Raw genomic sequence first — 24481 nt, 5'->3', positions numbered from 1 at the left:
CAGGGGCCTTATGCCTACTGCCGCTTTGGAGTTTGAGGGGCTTTTCAGTTTTGCCCTCAAAGAGGTTTTATGTTTTTCACCTTCAGCTGGGTCACCCAACTATTGTTTTCCCTTCCTTTAGATGCATTTATTTGTTATATTGTGATTAAGTTTCTGACTAGGTAACTTTTCTTGCAGGGTTACCCAGGAATGCTAACGGTCGGGTGTGGTTTGTAGGACACTCATTTATATTTTGGGCTGGTCGGCACCCCTTAGCTTTGCAGGCCCCCCTTTTGTTAGGTGCAGATGACGTCCGTTGGTTAGGTTTCCGCGGTATGCGCTGGAAGCGACTACTGGAAGCCTTATGGACGGCAGAGGATAAGTTCGGGGCCCCGGACTGGGTGGTCATTCACTTAGGGGGGAACGATTTGGGCACTTGCAAAGGCATTGAGCTAATACATGCTGTTAGGAACGACTTGCAAGTGCTAGTTAACCGTTGGCCCAATGTGCGCATTGCTTGGTCGGACATTGTTCCACGGCGAGTTTGGCGAGGACCCCAGGGTGGTAAGGCATTAGACGGAGTTCGTCGTAAGGTCAATATGGCAGTTGGCCGTTTTATCCTCAGTGTGGGTGGCCGCGTCATACGGCATCCACGTTTACGTTACGAAGAGGAGAGCTTCTATAGGCCTGATGGGGTACACCTAACGGGAGTAGGGTTAGAGCTGTTTATCAGTGACTTATGTAGTTTCCTTTAGGTATTGGAGGGTCACAGTTTGGTGGCGGGCCTGGTTCTATGAACCGGGCTTTGGCGGGAAGCAGTGCTCCTGGGCGGCCTATTATTTAGCGCAGGAGTGACTGGGTAGCATCTTTCCTTTGAGAGCGGCAAGTTGGTCACCGCCCATAAGGGGGGACCTGGTCCCTGTCCAAGGGAAGGGCCGAAGGCTGTGCCAATTAAGGGGGGATGGTACTACCTCAGGCCAGTCTGCGCGGGGCGGGAATCCGCTTCCGTTTATTTATTATTGTTTCAAGCAAGGCTGTGGCCTCGGAGCACTGCTTTTGTCCTGCCACCCATTACCAATTCTAATTCGATCAATAAATTATGGCTGTGACCTCTTTAATTGCATTTCATGTGTCAGTGTGTTCATTTCTAGGCTTAGGTTAAGATAAGTTAACAAATAGAATGATAAAACGAATGGGTGACTTAATGCATACGAATACTTAATTAAGTTTGAGGATAGATAAGCACCCTGTTTGATATTTAAAATTTGTTAGTTAGTTAAGGGTTAAGGCTGGGTAAGGTGTGGTTAGGTAGTGGTCAGTTGATGTGATAAGCCTATCATAGGATTTGTGGGAGGTTACAAATTACCCATATATATTCCTTGGTAAGAGGAGCCATTTTCCTCTTTTCCAGTTTCTTCAAACCACCCACCCACCCGACTAAGCTGGTTGGTATGCTTTTTTGGTTTCGTTGGATTTTGCATTTTTGTGTTTTCTTCCAACAGGTAGAAGTTCAGCCTGGCGGGAAGCAGTGCTCCTGGGCGGCCTATTATTTAGCGCAGGAGTGACTGGGTAGCATCTTTCCTTTGAGAGCGGCAAGTTGGTCACCGCCCATAAGGGGGGACCTGGTCCCTGTCCAAGGGAAGGGCCGAAGGCTGTGCCAATTAAGGGGGGATGGTACTACCTCAGGCCAGTCTGCGCGGGGAGGGAATCTGCTTCCGTTTATTTATTATTGTTTCAAGCAAGGCTGTGGCCTCGGAGCACTGCTTTTGTCTTGCCACCCATTACCAATTCTAATTCGATCAATAAATTATGGCTGTGACCTCTTTAATTGCATTTCATGTGTCAGTGTGTTCATTTCTAGGCTTAGGTTAAGATAAGTTAACAAATAGAATGATAAAACGAATGGGTGACTTAATGCATACGAATACTTAATTAAGTTTGAGGATAGATAAGCACCCTGTTTGATATTTAAAATTTGTTAGTTAGTTAAGGGTTAAGGCTGGGTAAGGTGTGGTTAGGTAGTGGTCAGTTGATGTGATAAGCCTATCATAGGATTTGTGGGAGGTTACAAATTACCCATATATATTCCTTGGTAAGAGGAGCCATTTTCCTCTTTTCCAGTTTCTTCAAACCACCCACCCACCCGACTAAGCTGGTTGGTATGCTTTTTTGGTTTCGTTGGATTTTGCATTTTTGTGTTTTCTTCCAACAGGTAGAAGTTCAGCCTGGCGGGAAGCAGTGCTCCTGGGCGGCCTATTATTTAGCGCAGGAGTGACTGGGTAGCATCTTTCCTTTGAGAGCGGCAAGTTGGTCACCGCCCATAAGGGGGGACCTGGTCCCTGTCCAAGGGAAGGGCCGAAGGCTGTGCCAATTAAGGGGGGATGGTACTACCTCAGGCCAGTCTGCGCGGGGCGGGAATCCGCTTCCGTTTATTTATTATTGTTTCAAGCAAGGCTGTGGCCTCGGAGCACTGCTTTTGTCTTGCCACCCATTACCAATTCTAATTCGATCAATAAATTATGGCTGTGACCTCTTTAATTGCATTTCATGTGTCAGTGTGTTCATTTCTAGGCTTAGGTTAAGATAAGTTAACAAATAGAATGATAAAACGAATGGGCGACTTACTGATGGATATGATATTCATGTGTGCTTAGTGATGGATATGATATGTATGTGTGCTTATTGATGGATATATGTATGTGTGCTTAGTGATGGATAGGATATGTATGTGTGCTTATTGATGGATATGATATGTATGTGTGCTTAGTGATGGATATGATATGTATGTGTGCTTATTGATGGATAGGATGTGTATGTGTGCTTAGTGATGGATATTTACGTATGTGTGCTTATTGATGGATATGATATTTATGTGTGCTTAGTGATGGATAGGATATGTATGTGAGCTTATTGATGGATAGGATATGTATGTGTGCTTATTGATGGATAGGATATGTATGTGTGCTTATTGATGGATAGGATATGTATGTGTGCTTAGTGATGGATATATGTATGTGTGCTTATTGATGGATATATGTATGTTTGCTTATTGATGGATATATGTATGTGTTCTTTTCGATGGATAGGATATGTATGTGTGCTTAGTGATGGATAGGATATGTATGTGTGCTTAGTGATGGATAGGATATGTATGTGTGCTTATTGATGTATAGGATATGTATGTGTACTTATTGATGGATAGGATATGTATGTGTGCTTAGTGATGGATAGGATATGTATGTGTGCTTAGTGATGGATAGGATATGTATGTGTACTTATTGATGGATATGATATGTATGTGTGCTTAGTGATGGATAGGATATGTATGTGTGCTTAGTGATGGATAGGATATGTATGTGTGCTTAGTGATGGATAGGATATGTATGTGTGCTTAGTGATGGATAGGATATGTATGTGTGCTTAGTGATGGATAGGATATGTATGTGTACTTATTGATGGATATGATATGTATGTGTGCTTAGTGATGGATATATGTATGTGTGCTTATTGATGGATATATGTATGTGTTCTTTTCGATGGATAGGATATGTATGTGTGCTTAGTGATGGATAGGATATGTATGTGTGCTTATTGATGGATAGGATATGTATGTGTGCTTAGTGATGGATAGGATATGTATGTGTGCTTATTGATGTATAGGATATGTATGTGTACTTATTGATGGATAGGATATGTATGTGTGCTTAGTGATGGATAGGATATGTATGTGTGCTTAGTGATGGATAGGATATGTATGTGTGCTTACTGGTGGATAGGATCTGTATGTGTGCTTATTGATGGATAGGATATGTATGTGTGCTTAGTGATGGATAGGATATGTATGTGTGCTTATTGATGGATAGGATATGTATGTGTGCTTATTGATGGATAGGATATGTATGTGTGCTTAGTGATGGATATATGTATGTGTGCTTATTGATGGATATATGTATGTGTGCTTATTGATGGATATATGTATGTGTTCTTTTCGATGGATAGGATATGTATGTGTGCTTAGTGATGGATAGGATATGTATGTGTGCTTAGTGATGGATAGGATATGTATGTGTGCTTATTGATGTATAGGATATGCATGTGTACTTATTGATGGATAGGATATGTATGTGTGCTTAGTGATGGATAGGATATGTATGTGTACTTATTGATGGATATGATATGTATGTGTGCTTAGTGATGGATAGGATATGTATGTGTGCTTAGTGATGGATAGGATATGTATGTGTGCTTATTGGTGGATATGATATGTATGTGTACTTATTGATGGATATGATATGTATGTGTGCTTAGTGATGGATAGGATATGTATGTGTGCTTATTGGTGGATATGATATGTATGTGTGCTTATTGATGGATAGGATATGTATGTGTGCTTAGTGATGGATATGATATGTATGTGTGCTTAGTGATGGATAGGATATGTATGTGTGCTTAGTGATGGATAGGATATGTATGTGTGCTTAGTGATGGATAGGATATGTATGTGTGCTTAGTGATGGATAAGATATGTATGTGTGCTTATTGGTGGATATGATCTGTATGTGTGCTTATTGATGGATAGGATATGTATGTGTGCTTAGTGATGGATAGGATATGTATGTGTACTTATTGATGGATAGGATAAGTATGTGTGCTTAGTGATGGGTGACTCATATTTTCATAATCAGAGTCATAATAATTCCCAATTTATTTTAAAGAAGGATCCGATTAAAAGTTTTGTTTTAATTATGTTCATTTTCTGATATCAACTATATGGTATTTATGGATGTTTATTGATGGGTGACTCTGTCATATTTTCACGCAGAGTAAAAATAATCCACAATCTCTTTAAAGAGGGAACCGATTAAAAGTTATATTGTAAGTATGTATATTTCCTGATATCAATTATATCAATTAATTTATTATAAAAGAGCGCCCCACACAGGACTCACTTGCTGCACAATAGCCGAGGCCAATGGAAGGTTTTTTTTATGAGTATTTGATATTCGATTCCAGGGGGCACCTCCAGCTATGTAATAATAATGTTGTAACTAATTATTAGAATGTACTAAATTGCTGGTCTATAAATTGAATTACATTTTTGTCCTGTGCAGGATATTATTTGTGTTTCTCACCAGCAGAGTGAGCCAGAACCGGCATGAGGCAGCCAGGACCTTCCGGACAGTTCCATGGCTCGAGCCAATTGGTCACCAGCACTGTAATCCACCTCAACAAACCTCCACACCGAGGGGTACAAAATAAGTGACAATACCCTCAAACATATCACATATATAGTTTAACCCTATTTCCAAAATGTAATATGACAACAATAGTACATATGTTATATGCATGTTCAGGAAAATATACATTAGTAAATCTACGTCCAGTATATTATACAGCACTAGTGGGGGCTTACACGAAGAAAAGGTAATTACTGTGTGTCCTTTTTTTTTGGCACACAACAGAAAAGTGACGTGTGCAATCCCCAAAGAATCGGACATAGATATTTTGCAGGCAGTCCTTTCGCACTGAGCCAGCTCCTAAGTGACATTACTAAACCACCGAGCCAGCTCATAAGTGACGTTACTAAGCCACCGAACCAGCTTATAAGTTACAATACTAAACCACCGAGCCAGCTCATAACTAAGTACTGTAACTATACTTACTGTTGTTCACTGTCTGTAAAGTGCAGATCTAACTTCATCTGGAAATCTACTTCACTCAGGGATTCTTCTACCTAAAAGGAATAACAGAAGGGTGTGGTATGAGAGATAGACAGTAATTACTTAGACAATGTCTAGATAGACAGCAGATGTTAGGCAGTTAATAGTTAGACACAAACAAAAGTCAGACACACTAAAGTTAGACATGTAAAAGTTCGACAGGTACAAAAGGTCGACAGGGTCAAAAGTTCGACATGAAAATGGTCGACACAAAAATGGTCGACAATTATTATTTTTTTGTTTTTTTGCCCTAATCTTCACCCTAACCCTCCCCTTGGTGCCTAACCCTAACCCTCCCTCCTGGTGCCTAACCCTAACCGTCTGGGTAAGTGCCTAACCCTAACCGTGGGGGTAAGTGCCTAACCCTTACCCTCCAGTAAGTGCCTAACCCAAAACCTATCCCAAATCCTAAAAAAAAAATGTGTCAACCATTTTTGTGTCGATCTTTTTCATGTCGAACTTTTGACCCTGTACATCTTTTGTACATGTCTAACTTTAGTGTGTCTGACTTTTATCCTTGTCTAACTATTAATTGTATAACATCTGGTGTCTACCTAGACATGGTCTAACTGATTACTGTCTGTCTATAGTCCGGAACCCTAACAGAAGATCTCATCCTGCAGATGAAATATCTACTAACGTACGAGTGATGGAAAGTTCTATTTCTTTTCTGTTTAATGCATACAAATCAATGCAAATTCAGTTCTTATTTGTTTACCATGGAAGGTGTAAACATTTAGCATCTTTGAATATGTAATATGGAGAAATGGAAACGAGCCATAATTCCTTCAGCTGTATTTGTTATGGGCCTGTGACAATCTGTGGTTTAGCATTTTCTATACTTAGCCTGTAAATGGAGGAACACAAAATACAAACCCTTTCTCCGTCCAGAAATAGGTGCACCTTGAACAGCATGACATCATTGATATCGATGTCTTCATTCCTATACAGTATTTGGAATATCCGACTGTACACGACATTATCGTACACGCATGGCGAATATTCTCCGCCGTCATCTGGAAGGAAAGAAGGAAAGAAATAAAAGTGGTGTTCTGCCTTCATGCAGCAATAGTGGGTTAGTTTATGTTGTGTCTACCATCTTGGATTTTTACTAAATACAGTTATTTTTCTATGCTTTTCACCAAGGTCTTCCTATAGTCCAGGCAGACTTGTTAAATATCACAGGAGTAGCTTAGAACACACAGGGCCTCATTTATCAACGAGTTTTATTACTCACAACGAGTGATAAAAGTCGCTGTGTATAAAAATGGTGCTCCAGCCAATCAGCTCCCAACTGTCATCTGTTTGAAAAATTACATTTGGGAGCTGATTGGCTGGAGCACCATTTATCATATGCAAAGAGTTTTAAAACTTGTTGTATATGATAAAACTCGTTAATAATTGAGCCCCATTATTTGGTGTTTAAAATGTTCAGCTATTTATTTATGGTTAATGAAATGTATGGTGGTGAAACACTGCAAGACCATACAATGCTCCAACCACATAAACGCAGGTATCCAACCAGGGCCGTTACTAGGGGTGTGCAGCGCCGTCACGCAACACGGCCCTTGCTTCTGGCTAGCGCAGCTACTTTTGCTGCAGCAGTGCTTTGGACGCTCCAGACAGGCACCCTGCAGCCTGTGCAGCCGCTCACAGTATCCTCAGAATGCTTCGGACAGTGCTGCACTTCCTGGTGCCAGCGGCCCAGCCCCTTCTGCGCCACGTCATGGCTTAGTGTGCGGGGCCGTCACAGGGTTCTTTGGGGCCCAGCTACACCACTGGAGAGTCACAAATTTTCGGAGAGTTTTCTTAGGGGTAAATTTACTAAAGTGGAGATGTTGCCCATAGCAACCAATCAGATCATAGCTATTATCTTCTAGAAGGTGCTAGATAGATGTAGAGTCTGATTGGTTGCTATGGGCAACATCTCCACTTTTAAAAACTCTCACTTTAGTAAATTTACCCCTTAGACTCCCGGAATAATAGTCCACCCTCCTAGATTACGTCAGCAGTTGCGTATTTAGTGGTCCGCCGGCAAGGTGAAGGACTCAGCTGCGTTGTGATGTCATGATGCCAATGCACGTTTCACTTCTGGGCCAGAACATCACGGAGGCTCCGCAATGAAGCACAGAGCCAGGGTCTCAGACCAAAAGGCAAGGCTGGGGTCATTTATAGGGAGTCTTCTCCCCACTGAAGTAGGCAGGGTGGGTCTGTGGTGATGCGGGTAGGTGAGTATGTGATGGTTATTGGTATACAAATAATCACCCTTTCATTATTCTGGAACTACCATAACACTGCAATTCCCATTAGTAATAAATAGAGGTTTGTTTGTTTGTTTTTTAATACATACTGTCTGTTATTGTTTTCATTGCTTAGTATTGTTAGATCATTGCATGACACTAATGTTATTTGTTACACACCTTTCTGAACGGTATGTAGTCGGGATGCCGACGGTCTAAATCCCGACTGTCTAATCCCGGCAAGGGTCTAATGACAGGCATCGAAATCCCGACGCCTGTCATTTTACCTATGCCAGGAGCCCGACACCCGGCTTACCGATCGAATGTAAGCCGGGTGCCGGGCGTGGACAGCCGTGGGGGGGGGAGGGTTAGGTTAGAGGCTCCCGGGGGGGGGGGGACTTAGGGTTAGGCAGCCCCCTGGGAGGGTTAGGGTTAGGCTAGGGGAAGAGGAGGTTAGGGTTAGACACCCCCGGGGGGAGGTTAAGGTTAGGCACTACCCCCGGGAGATTTAGGTTTAGGTAGCGGGGAAGGGGGGTTAGGCTTAGGCACTTGGGGGGAGGTTAGGGTTAAGCACTTGGGGAGGAGGTTAGGGTTAGGCTCTTTCAGAGCCAAAGTCACTCCCACTGACATCATTACTGATGTCAGTGGGGCCGGACTCAGACGGTAGGCGTTCCCATGGGAACGCCTGCGTCTGGCCGCCACGCCCCGGGCACGTCCACCAAAGGGGGCGTGCTGTCAGTCACCATCGACAGCCACGCCCCCTTTGGTGCGAGACCCCGAGCGACGTATTTCTCGTCACTCGCCGGGTCTCGCGCATGCGCACGACGGAGCTCCCTCCATTGTGCGCATGCGCATTCTCACAACATCGACCCGCTAGCGAGCGAACTTTGCTCGTGAGCGGTCTGAATGACCCCCATAGATTGTAAGCTCCAGGGCAGAGAATGAGGTGAATGACTGAAATATTTCTGTAAAGTGCTGTGGAATATGTACAGTATGTGCTAAACAAATAAGTGCATTTAAATACTTACTAAATGAGAGCAAATAATTTGAACGGATTCTGGCCCTCATTCAGAGGCGGTCGCTAGAAGCAATCGCTCTCTCTGAATGAGGGCGGGCGCTTCTTGTTTTTTGGTGCGGCCTCCTGGTTGCAAGCTAAGCTGTGGGTTAAAACCCACAGTTTAGCTTGCGACCAGGGTGATGGTCGCGATGGTGGTCACCATCGTGACCATCGGGGCTTGCGACCAGACCCTAAGGTTGGGTCTGGGCATTCGCAAGCCCCAGGGAGCTTCCTGCTCTGATTGAGCAGGAAGCTCCCCATTGACATCACTGATGATGTCAGTGCGGCTGCCCACAAAACGGTAGGCGTTCCTAAAGGAACGCCTCCGTTTTCGAAACCACCGCCCCGGCCCGCCTACAAAAAGGTGCGAGCTGTCGATCAACATCGACAGCCGCCTCTTTTGTAGCGAGCTCCGGAGCGAGAGAGTTTCTCTCTCGCTCCGGGGCTTGCGCACGCGTAGTGCGGTTGCGAGCACATCGGTGCTTGCGACCGGGTCTGATTGACCCCCTCTGTCCAGTTCTAGAACTTCATACTTGTATTCAATCTGTTTTCTGTTTGAGAATAAATGGTTACATTTTATAGATTTTGTTTCATATTTATTTTTTATTTCAACAGCAAGAATCTCTGTGTTCAAGGTCAAAGTTTGCCATTCCTATGGCAATTCCTGAACAATACTATAAAATGTAGCCAGAAAAACCCAAACAAGATCGTAATAATCAGTGTGGCTCAAACATTCATTTATCCCAAATATTCAAATTATAGAAACTATTCCATGAACCGGTTAGAGAACCATTCTGAAGTCCCTGATAGTGTGGCCAGAAGCACATGAATAGACGCTCAGTAAAGCATAGAGGAATTGTAGTTAATAGACCGGCGGACTAAATGCCGCCGGTCTATATCCTGACTGATAAAGCCCGATGGGGGACTTAAGATAGGCATCGAAATACCGACTCCTATCTTAATCCCGAACAAGGGAGTTTTAGCACTTAGCTGGTATCATAACTGGTAAGGCAAAACCATGGGCCTTCCTGGGTGATGACTGGGAGGTGGCCTGAAGTGTGCGCAAAAAAAGTCTGTGTCGTGGGCGTATTATGGGAGTGTCACTGGTGTGTCAGTGGCTGCATTCTCAGATACAGAGGCCCAGCCACACGCAACATGTTCAGACGCAGACCCTGCACCTGCCACAGAGCTCATGCAAATATCAATGGTGCGCGCAATGGGGCGCCGAAGGTGGAGTGTCAAGAATCACCAGAGATGTAACAGCATCCAGAGATGTTGAAAGTGGGTAAGGCGCAGGCTAGTACACAAGGTGGAAGGGCTGAAACTAGCATCTGAATATTATAGCCGCCGCAATTCCGCAAACATACGCGCCACCGGCCACTGCTGCGTGTACCTCTGAATGAGCCCCTATGTATGCCCTGTTTCCATAGATAGCCATGCCTATGCACCACGTTTGGCACATTTCCTCATTCCCCGATGTGATGTCACGTATGCAGAATGACCTTAAGGTTTAATGAACCAGCTCCCTGGTACTTAATTAAAAGAATATACACATGACTCTAGGGCATCTCTGACTCAATGCTGTTTAGAAGTTAATTCTTACAAGATGTCTCGGAGTTCAGTTTGCCTAATCTTTAATAACTGACTTAAGACGTGGAATCTTCCTACAGTTATCAAGGTCAAGAAAATGATAGAAATTCAAGATGATGCAAATATTGATCCAACGAAGTAGTAGAAACTTGTTTCATTGTGTACCCTCATGACTTCCTAGTCTGCACTACCACCTCTCCAGTACATGGATTGCTCCCCAGCGCCTCTGACCATGGCGCAAGCTTTTTTTCTACCGTCAGCACTGATATATATATACGTTTACACACCTATCGTGGTCTTTTATCACCTCTGTTCAATATACGGTACTGTATGGAGCAAGGAGATACTTAAAGTACCCGGACACAGGACCTCCAGCAAACCAGAGATGAGTTTAGCTGGGTACTGGTACCTTTTTTCATAGAAAAAAGTACTGCCCTTAAGGCCCCCATACACGGTGCGATTCAAAGTTGGTAAGATGAGTTGTACGATTGCCCTTGAAATTCTTCCCTTGAAATTTTTCATAAGATGTGGTCAAATGGTGTACGATTGATTGTTACGATCATAGGATAAGATGGGATGCAATCGGGAAGCCGGCTGATGGGAGCCCGACAGATGGCTTCCCGACTGCTTTATCCCGGCGAGGGTGAAAATGCCCGGTGTCTAGATGTAGACGCTGGGCATTTTATCGACACCGGGAGACTGGCACCCGGCATCCCGATTGAAGGGATGCCGGGCACCGCGAGCGGACAGCAGCAGGGGGCGGATGGTTGGGTTTAGGGCTCCCGCGGGGACTTAGGGTTAGGCTTCACCCGGGAGGGTTAGGGTTAGGCTAGGGGGAGGGTGGGTTAGGGTTAGGCACCTCAAGGGGGAGGTTAGGGTTAGGCAACGGGGAAGGGGAGGTTTGGTTTAGGCACTTAGAGGGGGGATTAGGGTTAGGCACCGCTAAGGAGGGTTATGGTTAGGGGGGTTAGGTTAGTAAGTACTTACCTAGAGACGATCGGGATTTTCAGCGCTGTCGGGCTGCCGCTGCCGGGATCTCTCCTGCTGTCTGACTCACGCTGCCGGGTTTTGAACTCCCAGCCTTGCGGCCGGCGGTATTTCATACCGCTTCCGATAAGATGCATAGAAGTGTATCACATTGTACTCAAAAGATCGTATATCTCTCTGCAAAACCATCTGATCTGCGATCCAACTAGACGACGGCGGGGACGCGCATCGGGGTCGCAGAACACAAAAAATACACCTAATTTCACACGATTGGTCTGTCCAACCTGTCGTAACTGGCCATATCATGTAAAAAATCGTCCCATGTATGGGCACCTATAGAAGTATCTGGAACACAATAAACACATACTGTACTTGCCTACTCTCCCGGGAAGGTGGGAAGCCTCCCGAAAATCGTGTGACACTCCCGGCCCCCCAAAAAGGTGGGCAAGTCTCGCGGCCGGCGCTCCGGCTTGTAAGTGCCTAAGTGGGCAGTCCAGGGGAGCCGATGAAGTGACCCGCGCTGAATCGTGTCAACGTGGCCCCGCTCCCGGCAGCACAATGCAGGTAATCTTGGCATTGTGTGGCTGGAGCGTGGCCGTGGTGACGCGATCACGGAGTCAAGCCCCCCCTCCCCCGATGAGGAGGCAGCCACGTTGTCGGCATGTATGGATAAACACCTATTGTATGATATCTGGAGACCATCTAAGTGATGTGACAGATATTCCTGACAACTAGTGGAGAGGCAGTTGGTGTCCTATAGACTGTGGAATCTTGAAATGAGTAAATGTTGCACTGGAGGCTAATTATTGTTTTATTGTTCTGTGTGGCCCTCACCTATACTATAGAGTGGCTCTGCTAAGGTTTATTTACAGCATGGATGTGATAAGGCTGGTCGATTTTTTATTTGTTTTGCAACACTTGTTGCGTTCTCTTCTACCATACTGGCTAGGCTGTGATTCATCTCCTTTGTGCCAATTTCCCATAGGAGAGGATGATCTTCTTACCCTAGAAAGTCCAGCAGTGGTCCAGCATTACCAAGTACATAAACAATCAGTATGACCGAAACAAGAAAGAAGTGACTTACATACAGAACATTGCAGGACATGGACAAGGTTTATAGACATTGCTGCATCAGCGGTCATAACACTCAAATAGAGCAGTGGAGCAGCAGAACCCAATCGATAGGTGCCGTTGTAGGCAGTGGGGAGGAGATGATGATATAAGTAAGGGAAGGAAGATCACATGAGGGAAGAAGGCCCTGCTCATGAGAGCTTACAGTCTAAAGGCGAGAGGCAGATACTGTAGACTGAAGTGATATAGAGGGGAGAGACAGTGAGCAAGGAGCTTGGAGTAGTGGGCTAGGATGAGAGCTGGGAGGCTTAGATAAAGAAGTGGGTCTTGAGAGCCCCTGGAAGTTTTGCAAAGAGGTTGAGAGTCTGGTAGGGAGAGAGTCCCAGAGGTAAGGAGCAGCACGGGTAAAGTCTTGGAATCGTGAGTGGGAGGAAGTAATCAATTGGCAGGAGAGAGGGCGTTCATTTGTGTAGGAAAGTGTGCAGACGGGAGGGTGAAGGGAGATGAGGTCAGATGTACAGTAATTAGGAGATGATTGGGTGAGGGCTTTGGACCTCATTCAGAGGCGCTCGCTATTTGCGGTCGTTCGTTTTAAAAAAAGGGGTGGCTATTCAAATGAACCGTTCGCTCTTTGCGGTCTGTTCACGCCTCTAAGTCTGAACGAGCGAGCAAAATTTGCGCTCGAAATTTTGATAAAAACGCCCCCTGGCTATTCGCATCATACGTCATGTCCGCTATTTATTAGATTAATCGAGTACATCGAACAGCGTATGAACTGCTCGCTATTCTTGTGGCTGGTTTTTCCTACCACAGTTTTGCGAGCAGTTCTGACTATAACCATATGACGTGGTCAATGACGCTGCTGTTGTAATTATGTACACCCATAAAACACCCATTTTGACCTTTAAGCACGCCTGCGTTCGGATCTCCACTCCCCGTTTTCAAGCGCCTTCCCCTGTTACCACCCACATACGCCTACTCCTGTCACTCAAAGTTGCAGGCATTCGCTATATAGCGAACAAACGATTTTCGGCCGCACTGACTGGTTCGCGCATGCGTACTAAAAACCGTACGCATGCGCAGATGTGCGAACATCGCTCGGAACGAGCGTACTGCCGCTTACGAGCGGCTCTGAATCAGCCCCTTTGTGAGTGTGAGGAATTTGAATTGGGTTCTGGAGGAAAAGGGGAGTGTAGGGCTTGTTGGAGAGGGGAAGTAGATGTAGTACATTTGGAGAGGAAGATGAGCTATCATTTATACAGCACAGCCTATAAAATGACAGTTAGAAACTGTGTAGTTGCTATGGGTAACTTCTTCACTTTATCTCTCGAGGGTTTGATACATCTCCCCCATTTATATTGTAATCCTTGAGAGGATTTATTTGCTACTTCCTTAAAATGTTAAAGCCCAGTCTGGTTAGTCACAGTGAGCACAATATGGGATGCTGAGTGCTGAGTAACAGAGTAACATGGTGCTGAAAGTCAGCGCCAGGCGACAGGGATTCAGCAAAGTAAGTAGCAAATATATTTTGAGTTATTGAATCTCCTGCTGCCCAACACAGAGTCACTTTGTGGTTCATTTAATTTCCGAGCCAGCAAAACGAGAGAAGTATTTTTGTATTTGTTTTTCTGATTGCTCAAGTGAAGCATAAACTGATTAAATCTCACGCTCACACATAGATAATCATCCATCAGCTCCTGGCTCCTCTCCAGAAGCTCCATAAACTACTGCAGTTATGGAAAGTGCAGCCTTTATTTAACTACTGGTATATTGACAGGGCATTACATAGGCAAATGCAGGGGGGGGGGTTCCGTCTGCCTGGAAACCCCCCTCCCCAGCCCACACCATGACGACAATAGAAATAGTAATATAATAGATTGTTACTAGTGCTGCATGTTCTTCTCAGTATCACAAATGAAATAATTAGCACCACCTGTGGATATTTTAACATGTATCAGCCAGTAATAAATAACCTGTGCACCAACTAGAAGATCTGGAAAACATGCACTGTTAGAGATGCACTGCTATAGAGCCCAATATGTACATATATGTCCAGGGCAGTGCTAGGATATTCTGCTGCTCCCCCAGACTCCCGGACTTGCTCTAATACTCTGGAATGGTGCCCACATCTAAAATAAATACATTCAGCTCAGGCAGGATGGCCCTACTGCCACATCTAATGGCTTACGGTGATCACTGGTCCTGTATATGCTGGAATTATGACACACAATACACTATGTATGACGCATATAATGGGTTACGGTGATCACTGGTCCTGTATATGCTGGAATTATGACACACAATACATTATGTATGACACATATAATGGGTTACTGTGATCACTGGTCCTGTATATGCTGAAATTATGACACACAATACACTATGTATGACACATATAATGGGTTACTGTGATCAGTGGTCCTGTGTATGCTGGAATTATGACACACAGGGCCTGATTCAGAGCCGGACACTCTGACCAGAGCACTCGTTCTGAATCAGGGCCATCCTACCTCAACTTGGAGCGGCCTCATGGACGCTCGCATAGCTGTGGGTTACCACCCACAGCTATAGCGAGCGTCCATGATGATGGTCGCGATGGTCAAGACCATCGCGACCATCGAGCTTGCGACGAGACCCTGCGGTAGGGTCTCGGTGACCGCAAGCCCTGGAGTGATTTTGGCTCTATCAGAGCCAAAACAGTGGGGCCGGACTCAGACGGTAGGCGTTCCCATGGGAACGCCTCCGTCTGGCAGCCACGCCCCAGCACACCCACCAAAGGGGGTGCGCTGTCACACACCATCGACAACGCGCCCCCTTTGGTGCGAGACCCCGAGCGACGGATTCCCCGTCGCTCGCCGGGTCTCGCGCCTGCGCACAACAGAGCTCCCTCCGTCGTGCGCATGCGCACTTAGGCACCATCGACCCGCTTGCAAGCGTCCAGCTGGTCCTGTATATGCTGGAATTATGACACACAATACACTATGTATGACACATATAATGGGTTACTGTGATCGCTGGTCCTGTATATGCTGGAATTATTACACACAATACACTATGTATGACACATATAACGGGTTACTGTGATCGCTGGTCCTGTATATGCTGGAATTATTACACACAATACACTATGTATGACACATATAATGGGTTACTGTGATCGCTGGTCCTGTATCTGCTGTAATTATTATACACAATACACTATGTATGACACATATAATGGGTTACTGTGATCGCTGGTCCTGTATATGCTGGAATTATGACTCACAATACACTATGTATGACACATATAATGGGTTACTGTGATCACTAGTCCTGTATATGCTAGAATTTTTACACACAATACACTTTGTATGACGCTTATTAAAGCTGGTTAAGTACTAATTCTGCCCTTTTCATTGACAGGCCACACTCGCTCTAAAATTAAGCATTTGGAAACCCCCCCTGGAAATCCTGCGTTTGCCTCTGCATTAGGAACCGCTATACCAAGGGAAGTGTATGCTCAGGTTTGCACCTGCAGCTTCTGCTGTTTCCTTAAGCACAAGTACAGTAGGCATCCATGCACAGCACGCTGACAGAATAATAAAAGCAGATGTGAATGGACAGGGTCACTTTAATAAACTATCTGCAGTCATCGTGCCTTTGCATACCCCTTTATCAACCTCCTTTAGATTCGTAGTTACATCTACCCCTAGGAAGCTGTATCTAGCAGATCCGCTTTTGTTAATCGCAGAGGTGAACCTTTGTCTCCCAGCAGACGACCCTGCATATTTAATGCATCCCAGCTGCATTGTTCACTGCATGTCACTGAAAATCTCATTGTGCGAAGAGAGATTGAAAGATCTACAGTAAAAAGGTAGACAATGTCTAGATAGACACCAGATGTTAGACAGGCAATAGGTCGCCAGGGATAAAAGGTCAACACACTAAATGTCGACACAATAAATGTCGACACACTAAAGGTTGGCGTACAAATGGCCGACATGGTCAAAGGGTCGCCATGCATATGGTCGACATGAAAATGGACGACACATTTTTTTATAACCCTAATCTTCATCCTAACCCTAACCCTCCACTGGTGCCTAGCCCAAACCTTCGGGGTAGGTGCCTGATCCTAAGCGTCCCTTCTAGTGCCTAACCCTAACCGTCGGGGTAGGTGCCTGACCCTAATCATCCCTTCTAGTGCCTAACCTTAACCGTCGGGGTAGGTGCCTGACCCTAACCATCCTTTCTAGTGCCTAACCCTAAATCACGAGCATTTTCAAGCCGACCTGGGGCTTGCGGTTGCCGAGACCAAACCTCAGGGTCTCGTCTGAAGTCCAGATGGTCGCGACCATCGCGACCATCAACCTGGTCGGTCGCTAAAGCTGTGGGTGGTAACCCAAAGCTTAGCTAGCGACCAGGAGGCCGCACTTCAAAACACAAGCGTCCGCCCACATTCAGAGCACCAGCTCGCATTTTGTGAGCGCCTCTGAATGAGGACCATGGTCTGTCCTCTCTCAGTGTAATCTAGGTGCATTTTCATTATTAAGTCGTATAGTTAATGAGGTAAATTCCATGGTCACTATATGGATGTATGCTATTCCATTGATTGCAAGTTCTTAAATGTGCAGGTTAATTACAACTAAGGGTTAAAATGAGAATGTTTGGGTTTGTTTTCACAAAGGAGTTCTTCTACACACAAGCACAGTATCTGAATAAATGGGATGTCTCTTTGACACAGTTCAGCTGGCGTAGAGCAATTTGATACCACAAAACCATAAAGTTGGTGTAGAATCAATAGCCACTAGTGAATGCGATATATGTCTTTACATAGAGTGTTAGGATCATTCAACAAACGTTTATGTCTCATATTACCATTACAGTGGCCTAACTGGATTTAATGGCCCTTTTAAATTCAATTAACTATTTCATTCTGGGGACGGGATGTATTAACCCCAAAAAGGAGGTCAAACCTCCAAAAAATGCAGCTTTCTGAGGTATGCCGCAATCCCATATGCATTAAAGTGGTCAGTAATTTATATCAGAGATATCCCCTGCAGCCTGCCGGAACTGCAGCCCCCTTAGTATATATATGGGACTGTGATGTGCCGGTATATACCAAGCTCCGGAAAGAAAAACTTACTGGAGCTTGTGCCGATAGGCAATGCCATCATTTGATGCTGTTGCTGATCCATATGGCGTCTCTAAACGCCTCTATGCATACGATAAGTGTCGGGATGAATTTCATGCAATTCGCAATGTATGATACATCCCGCCCAAGGTTACAATGGATCAGAGCCGTAACTAGGCTTTTTGGTGCCCTGTGCCAGAGAGAGTATTGGTGCCCCCCCCCCCATTTTTTAAATAGGGACACAAGATAGTGCACCTGATAAAGGGCAATGGCCTCATGGGGAAGGGCCAGGGAAGAGATAGGGGAGGCCAGGAGATGCTGGGGATAAATAGGGACATAATATAGTGACCTGAGAGAGGGCCATGGCCTCATGGGTAAGGGTCAGGGAAGAGATAGGGGAGGCCAGGAGATGCTGGGGATATATAGGGACATAATATAGTGCACCTGAGAGAGGGCCATGGCCTCATGGGGAAGGGCCAGGGAAGAGATAGGGGAGGCCAGGAGATGCTGGGGATAAAAGAAGAGGAAGCTACAGGTGAGAATGATAATAAACAGGAAAATGTACAGTTCCAAACAGCGCCCCCTGCCCTGCGGTACCCTGTGCCATGGCACAGGTCACACTACCCTAGTTACGGCTCGGCAATGGAAATGTAAATTAGAAAAGTAGAAGCAGACTATAGTTACACCCTAATGTAGGGCATACACTATACAATTATCTGTCAAATATCTGTCCAATCTGGCTGGTTGGAATGAAAACCTGGTAATGTCTGGGAGCAAACGACAATCGACCATTTGCTCACAAACACTGGAAAATGGACAAAAATGGTTGTTAAGACAAGTTGGTTAAAACACACGAATTTAACTAATTTGAACAATTCAACAAACCAATGATCCCGGCGTAATCTAAAAAGTCAAATTATATCAAACAATTGTACAAAAATTATGAGTTAACCGAAAGCAGCAAGTCTTTAGTCATGGGATTTGTGAACACCCATAGAAAGACCAAAAACACAATTTGTATCAGACTGCGCTAATATAAAAAAAATCTACTGCGAGGTAGCAGAATTCACATGCATACAAGAACCAGTCATGGCTCCAAACTGGGAAATATAAACTAATTTATTTATAAAAATTTTAGTCTTTTATTATTAATAAATGATAATGAAATATACACATTAATATAAAAACAGAGATATCTCACAATGAATAAAATGTAAAATACATTGAAACAATAAACCTCTATTGATCATATAAATCTACACTAGAGACCACTAAACTACTTGTGCATAATATGACATACATAGTTGAAATCAATATAAAGGTTGAATACCCAGAGCAATCCAATTGGAATGGTAATAATGTGTCCACCACAAAGACAAATAGATGTCATACAAAATGTTGCCAGCCGGATATTTTTATATCGCTGTATTTAAATTGTACCTGTCCGTGGTAGAAATCAGGCAGTACAGCGCCGCAATGTGCACCAGGAGCTGACCTCTCCAGTCGGGGTGAGCTAATGCTACAGCTGGGCTGGCTGAGAACAGACAATCATACAATCTCCCTTGGCTCCTGCTATGCTATTAGGAATGCTCGGCTGTCCATGATATAAGTCCAGCGATACAGCGCCGCTGTGTGCAGTGAGAGCCGGCTTCTCCAGTCAGGGTGAGCGGGTATTAGAGCAGGGCTAACTTTGCATCAGCAGTCCTTCAGTCTCCCTTCGTTTCTGCTTACCCGATAGCGTTGCTCAGTTGGGTTATTGAGGCCAGTATTTCCCTGTAGTGCCGCTGTGTGGAAAAAAGTACGGTTGCCAATAGAGCAGCAGGTGGATCCAATAAGAATCATCCATAAGTAGGTGGTGCCGTGTAGTTAGGGGAAATCACTGACGCGTTTCGCCCCTTTCAACTGGGGCTTTTTCAAATTTGAACAGTTGTTTTTGTCCGTTTTCCAGTGTTTAAAACCATATGATCGACTGTCATTTGCTCCCATACATTACCAGGTTTTTCATTCCAACCAGCCAGATTGGACAGATATCTGACAGATAATTGTATAGTGTATGCCCAGCATAAGAAACATATTGGTAGGTATATATTATATGAGTCAATGTATTAGGTCATTTAAAACAAGCCTTACATCCCCACAGCTATTCAGCTAGAATTTGCATTCAATTTGGTGAAAGTTGATGGAATTTAGCACAATTATGGTTATTAGTGTTTGCTGCTTTCATTATATTATATAGAAAAATAATAAAAGTCAGCACTGAATGACTTGCATAATGTGTTATGTTATCTCATTACCTTTCTGCCCAACGAGCGATACTGTCACCTTGTGAGGTGTCCTGGGTGATATTTTTAATGTAGCTCTTACATGGTAATACCTGGGGAGAGAAGAAAGGGAGTAAATAATGTGACTTTCTGTAGTATTGCTTGAAACATGGCTCTGTGGAAATATACAGTAATATATATTTAAAACACTTCTAATAATATAACAGTGCTCCACACTTCACGATAAAACTCAATTGCACAGTCCTTAATTTTTGATGTCTTAACGAAACATATATCAGGCCTTAAAGTGGAGAAGTTGCAACCAATCTGCTCCTAACTGTCATTTATCTAGCACAGTCTATGAAATGACAGTTGGAAGCTTAATGGTTGCTAGGCGCAACTCACTAAAAGGTTTCATACACCTCCCCCTTAGGGGCATATTCAATTGGGGGCGAGGTTTAGCAAGGTTAAAAAAAACCTTGCGCCCTTCGCGGCCAATTTTGGATTACCACAGGTGCGTGCTGGGTGCGTGCTGGCCTGGTATCACAGTGCAGTCAGTGTGCCCGTTACTGACACGGAGGAGCAGCATTACGTACAAGCAGCACTAGTCCTCAAAGTCGTTCCCCGTTTCTTCGTGCTGCTGCTCCTCAGCCTGCTCTGCACATGTTAAGTAGTGTGTGTGTAGGTGTGTGTGTATGTGTGTGTGTGTGTGTTTCATACCTCCCAACATGACCCTCTCCAGGAGGGAAACAATCTGGTCCTGGACTTCTCTGGTAAGAGGTGAGGCTGCAGCGCAGTTCAAAATTCAAATAGGGGAGCCACACCAACTGTCATTTCACACACTGACAAACATCACTGGCTGGGACTCACTGGCAGTTGGTGTGACTCCCCTATTTGAATATTGGACTGTGCTGCAGCCCAACCTCTGCAGCCTCCACCAATCATAGATTACCAGGGAAGTCCAGGACCAGAGGAAGTCCAGGACCAGAGCACTGTGTCCCTCCTGGAGAGGGTCATGTTGGGAGGTATGGTGTTTGTGGAGCAGGGTTGAGGGGAGGTGCAGTTTCTGAGGTGGGCATTTTCAAAGTGTAAAGCTGGGTACGCACTGTAACAGACGATGTAACGGTTTGTTACAATTTCACTAAATCCCAGAGCACTCGCTATAGAGCCTACACACTAATCACTCTTTGGAAAGAAGGCTGGATATATATTGTGTTGGGGGATGGTATCCAATTAATGTGTGCGGTTGTGCATACCCACTACACCATGTGCACCGCATCAGTCATTGTATGTTCCCATCAGACATACAGCAAGAGCAGATGGGACGGGAGGCGATGAACAACGGCAGTGTCCGACGGACCGGGCATACACACTATATGATGTGTACAATATATTGTTCCGATCCGCGTCTGAGCAAAATATTGGCCGATAGATCGTGTAGTGTGTACCCAGCCTAAGGCACCTGAGAGTAGGGGATCCTAGGATGCCAAGTACCCTTCCAATTCGTCCTTGGAGCCAATAAAGATTTACATTGAATATGTTATACGAAAAATACACAAAGCAAAGGTTCTATTAGTTATAGATGGCAAAAAGAAAACAACAGTTTAGCATTTACAGTCATTTATGCCATGTGTGGCACAGTAAGCTCCATCACAGCCTCTCTGGCTCCCTCTCCCCACTTCTCCACCTACACTTCCTTTCCTATCCTTATCTCACTAGGGGAGATGTATTAAGCCTTGTGGAGAGATAAAGTGGAGTAGTTGCCCCAAGAAACCAATCAGCTATAACTAAAATTTCAAATACTGTGCTAGATAAATATTAGAAGCTGTTTGGTAGCTTTGTGCAACTTCTTAGGTTTATATCTCTCCACGGTTTGATACCTCTCCCCCTCTCTCTTTTTCCCTCATCTTCTCACCAGTTATATTATTATTTTCTATCTTTGCATCTGCTTAATGACCCCCTGTACCCCATCACTAAACAGTGTATAGAGATGTGATCACCGGAACCAGTGGTGCTTAGGGTTGAGAAACAATTGTCCCATATGATTGAATGCGGCAGTTATGAAATGACTGTGGTAAGGTCTCTGCCGGTATAGATAGCCACCTCGGCACTTACACTAAGCATTATAACCACCGTGGTGTCAAGTTCAGCCCACGTCCACCTGCACCTTCCATAGCTCTATGCCGTTTGGATGAAGTCTCCCATCACATCAAGGTCACAATAAAATGATCAGAAATACCAGATACAACTTGTCATTATAGAGGACTGCCTGGCCTTGCATGACTATATGGTAGTAGGTGAATTATTGAGGATATTGAAGCCATGTATGGCAGTACACACTGGTATATCTCCAAGTACGAGCTAACCGGTCACCACTTTATTCCTGGAGAACCAGGGTCTCATCACTGGTGGGTTCCAATATCACAGTTTATTCCTGTATAAACAATAAATTTTAAGACATTAAGGAGGGAATCCAGCGGAATTCTTTAAAAAAAAACGCGGCGAGAGGTTTTTTCCTGCAGCCGTGGGGTTTTGCTATTCAATTAGATGCCTGAAAATGGGACACAGTGATTTCTATAGAAATCACTGAGTCTTTCTTCTCGCAGCTCCAGAGCAAGTCTGATTTTTCCTAAAATCATACATTTTTGGAAAAATCAGTGGGATTTGCTCTGCAACTCCAGCGGCACCCCCAAATCCTCCCGCCCCCCCCCCCGTCTCCAAGGACTAATTAAGCTATCGGAAGTTTCCAATTAACTTTAATTAGTCATTAATTACTCACCTTCCGAAGCAGAGTCTTCTGCATCCAGCGTCGGGAGTCGGCTCTTCTGCAGCAGGGTGAGTATGTGAATGTTTGTAGTGTATGATTGAGTATGTGTGATCCCTAGTGAGTGTGACCTCCCCCAACGTGTGAATGTATACCCTCCGTAGGCAGCGCTGAGAGACCTACATCACCCAGCAGCCCATGCACCTCCCTGCAGCCCCCGGAACTCCCAGCAGCCCCCTCCCCATTGACAAGATGGAGGAGAAGCCACCGGGAGCCAAAGAGACGCCCACACAGGTAAGTATAATTTTTATTCAATACATCTTTTTACGCGCCACAGAGTTTTCAGCTCGGAGAACCCCGCAACCACATTTTATTTTATTAGATACCGCGGGTATCTGGAGCACGCATACCTGTGGTAATCCAAAATTGTCGCGAAGTGCGCAAGGTTTTTTACCTCGCTAAACCTCGCCACCAATTGAATATGCCCCTAATGGGGAGGGAGCCCTCAGAATAATTCTTCATCATTGTCAGCCAACGACGGAGGGGGTGCATTTCATTTAAATCCCCCAGGATGGATGGTACTCTAGGCGACGGCCTTAATTTGCCTAATACTAACTCTGATTGCGCCATGGGGTCATTCCCCAAAATAAGGATCTGCAGAAGAAAATTATGGAACCATTACCCATTACTCATTCAAATATTAATAATCTTACAGTATATAAGTACAAATAAATACTTTTCAGCTAGTTTATGCTTATTCCCAGATGGCCATTTTACAGCTATATTGTAGTATAAGACATGGGTAGTGATATATTCACACAATTACTCACCCTCTCTGGAATAAATCCACATTATGGAATTTATGAAGTGCCACCAAAAACTCTACTGTCCCTTGTACTTCAGACATGGTATATTCAGGTCATCACCTAAACAGGGGAGAACACATTAGACATATGGTATTTCCCTTTTTGATTCAATATAAAACAGTTGTCATTTATTAGGTAACATAAAATTATTGGTCAACTATACTGTAGCTAGAGATGTGCGCCGCCACCGAACCCTAGGCTTTGGATCCGGATTCATCTTTGTGTTTTGGATTTGCAAAACCACTTTCATGTGTTTTGGATCTGTATCTAAAAAAAAAATAGTAATAAAAAAAACTGCTAAAATTTACGTAATTTTGACCTGTGAGCATGCAATCCAAAACCCGAGTTAAGTTTTTAAATCCAAGTTCCGAACTACGGGAAGGTCCAAACCGGAACTCTGTTTGACGATTCCGAACTTGGACCCGGTTCAACTTGGAACCCCTAAATACGGTTGTTGTCGGTTTTCTGAAAATCGACTCGCACATTTCTACCTATAACGAGTTGCTTTATGAGCTGGATTGACGGAGAGTTACCCATTTCTATCTGCAGTACACGCGGCACATATTTTGTGAATTTTACTACAATGCTTCCTCTAAATAGCATAAAAAATGACGGCACCACATTGGATTACTAACTCATTAACTAATTTGTTAAATGCTTCCTTTGAGCCAAATGAACGGAATCTATAATTTAGGAATTGCTCTTACTTGCAAATTAACAAAGGGATTTAAAAACCCTTCTTGTTCCAGTCTTTTAAGTGACAATGAGAGATAGATTATTCATTATCAGACTGTCAAACAAATTCTGAGTATTACTGTTTTAGCAATTAGGCAGTA

The 24481-nt window shown here is 44.4% G+C and overlaps 1 protein-coding gene across 1 annotated transcript in view; it reads right to left on the bottom strand.

Annotated features, from left to right (window-relative positions):
• Window positions 1-23686, bottom strand: part of FAM135B (family with sequence similarity 135 member B) — a 174395-nt gene extending 150709 nt beyond the window's left edge. The window contains exons 1-4 of the mRNA XM_088443003.1: window positions 23610-23686; window positions 20049-20128; window positions 6576-6715; window positions 5643-5713 (exon numbers count right to left, since the gene is read on the bottom strand). Of these exons, the coding sequence (XP_088299129.1) occupies window positions 5643-5713; window positions 6576-6715; window positions 20049-20128; window positions 23610-23686 (368 nt within the window). The remainder of the gene's footprint in view (window positions 1-5642; window positions 5714-6575; window positions 6716-20048; window positions 20129-23609) is intronic.
• Window positions 23687-24481: the final 795 nt, after the last annotated feature.

This window comes from Taudactylus pleione, unplaced genomic scaffold (assembly GCF_031769625.1).
Source record: "Taudactylus pleione unplaced genomic scaffold, aTauple2 ptg000321l, whole genome shotgun sequence".
Taxonomy (NCBI): Eukaryota; Metazoa; Chordata; class Amphibia; order Anura; family Myobatrachidae; genus Taudactylus; species Taudactylus pleione.
Note: the sequence above shows the minus strand (reverse complement) of the source record. Positions and strands in the feature narration are given on the sequence as shown.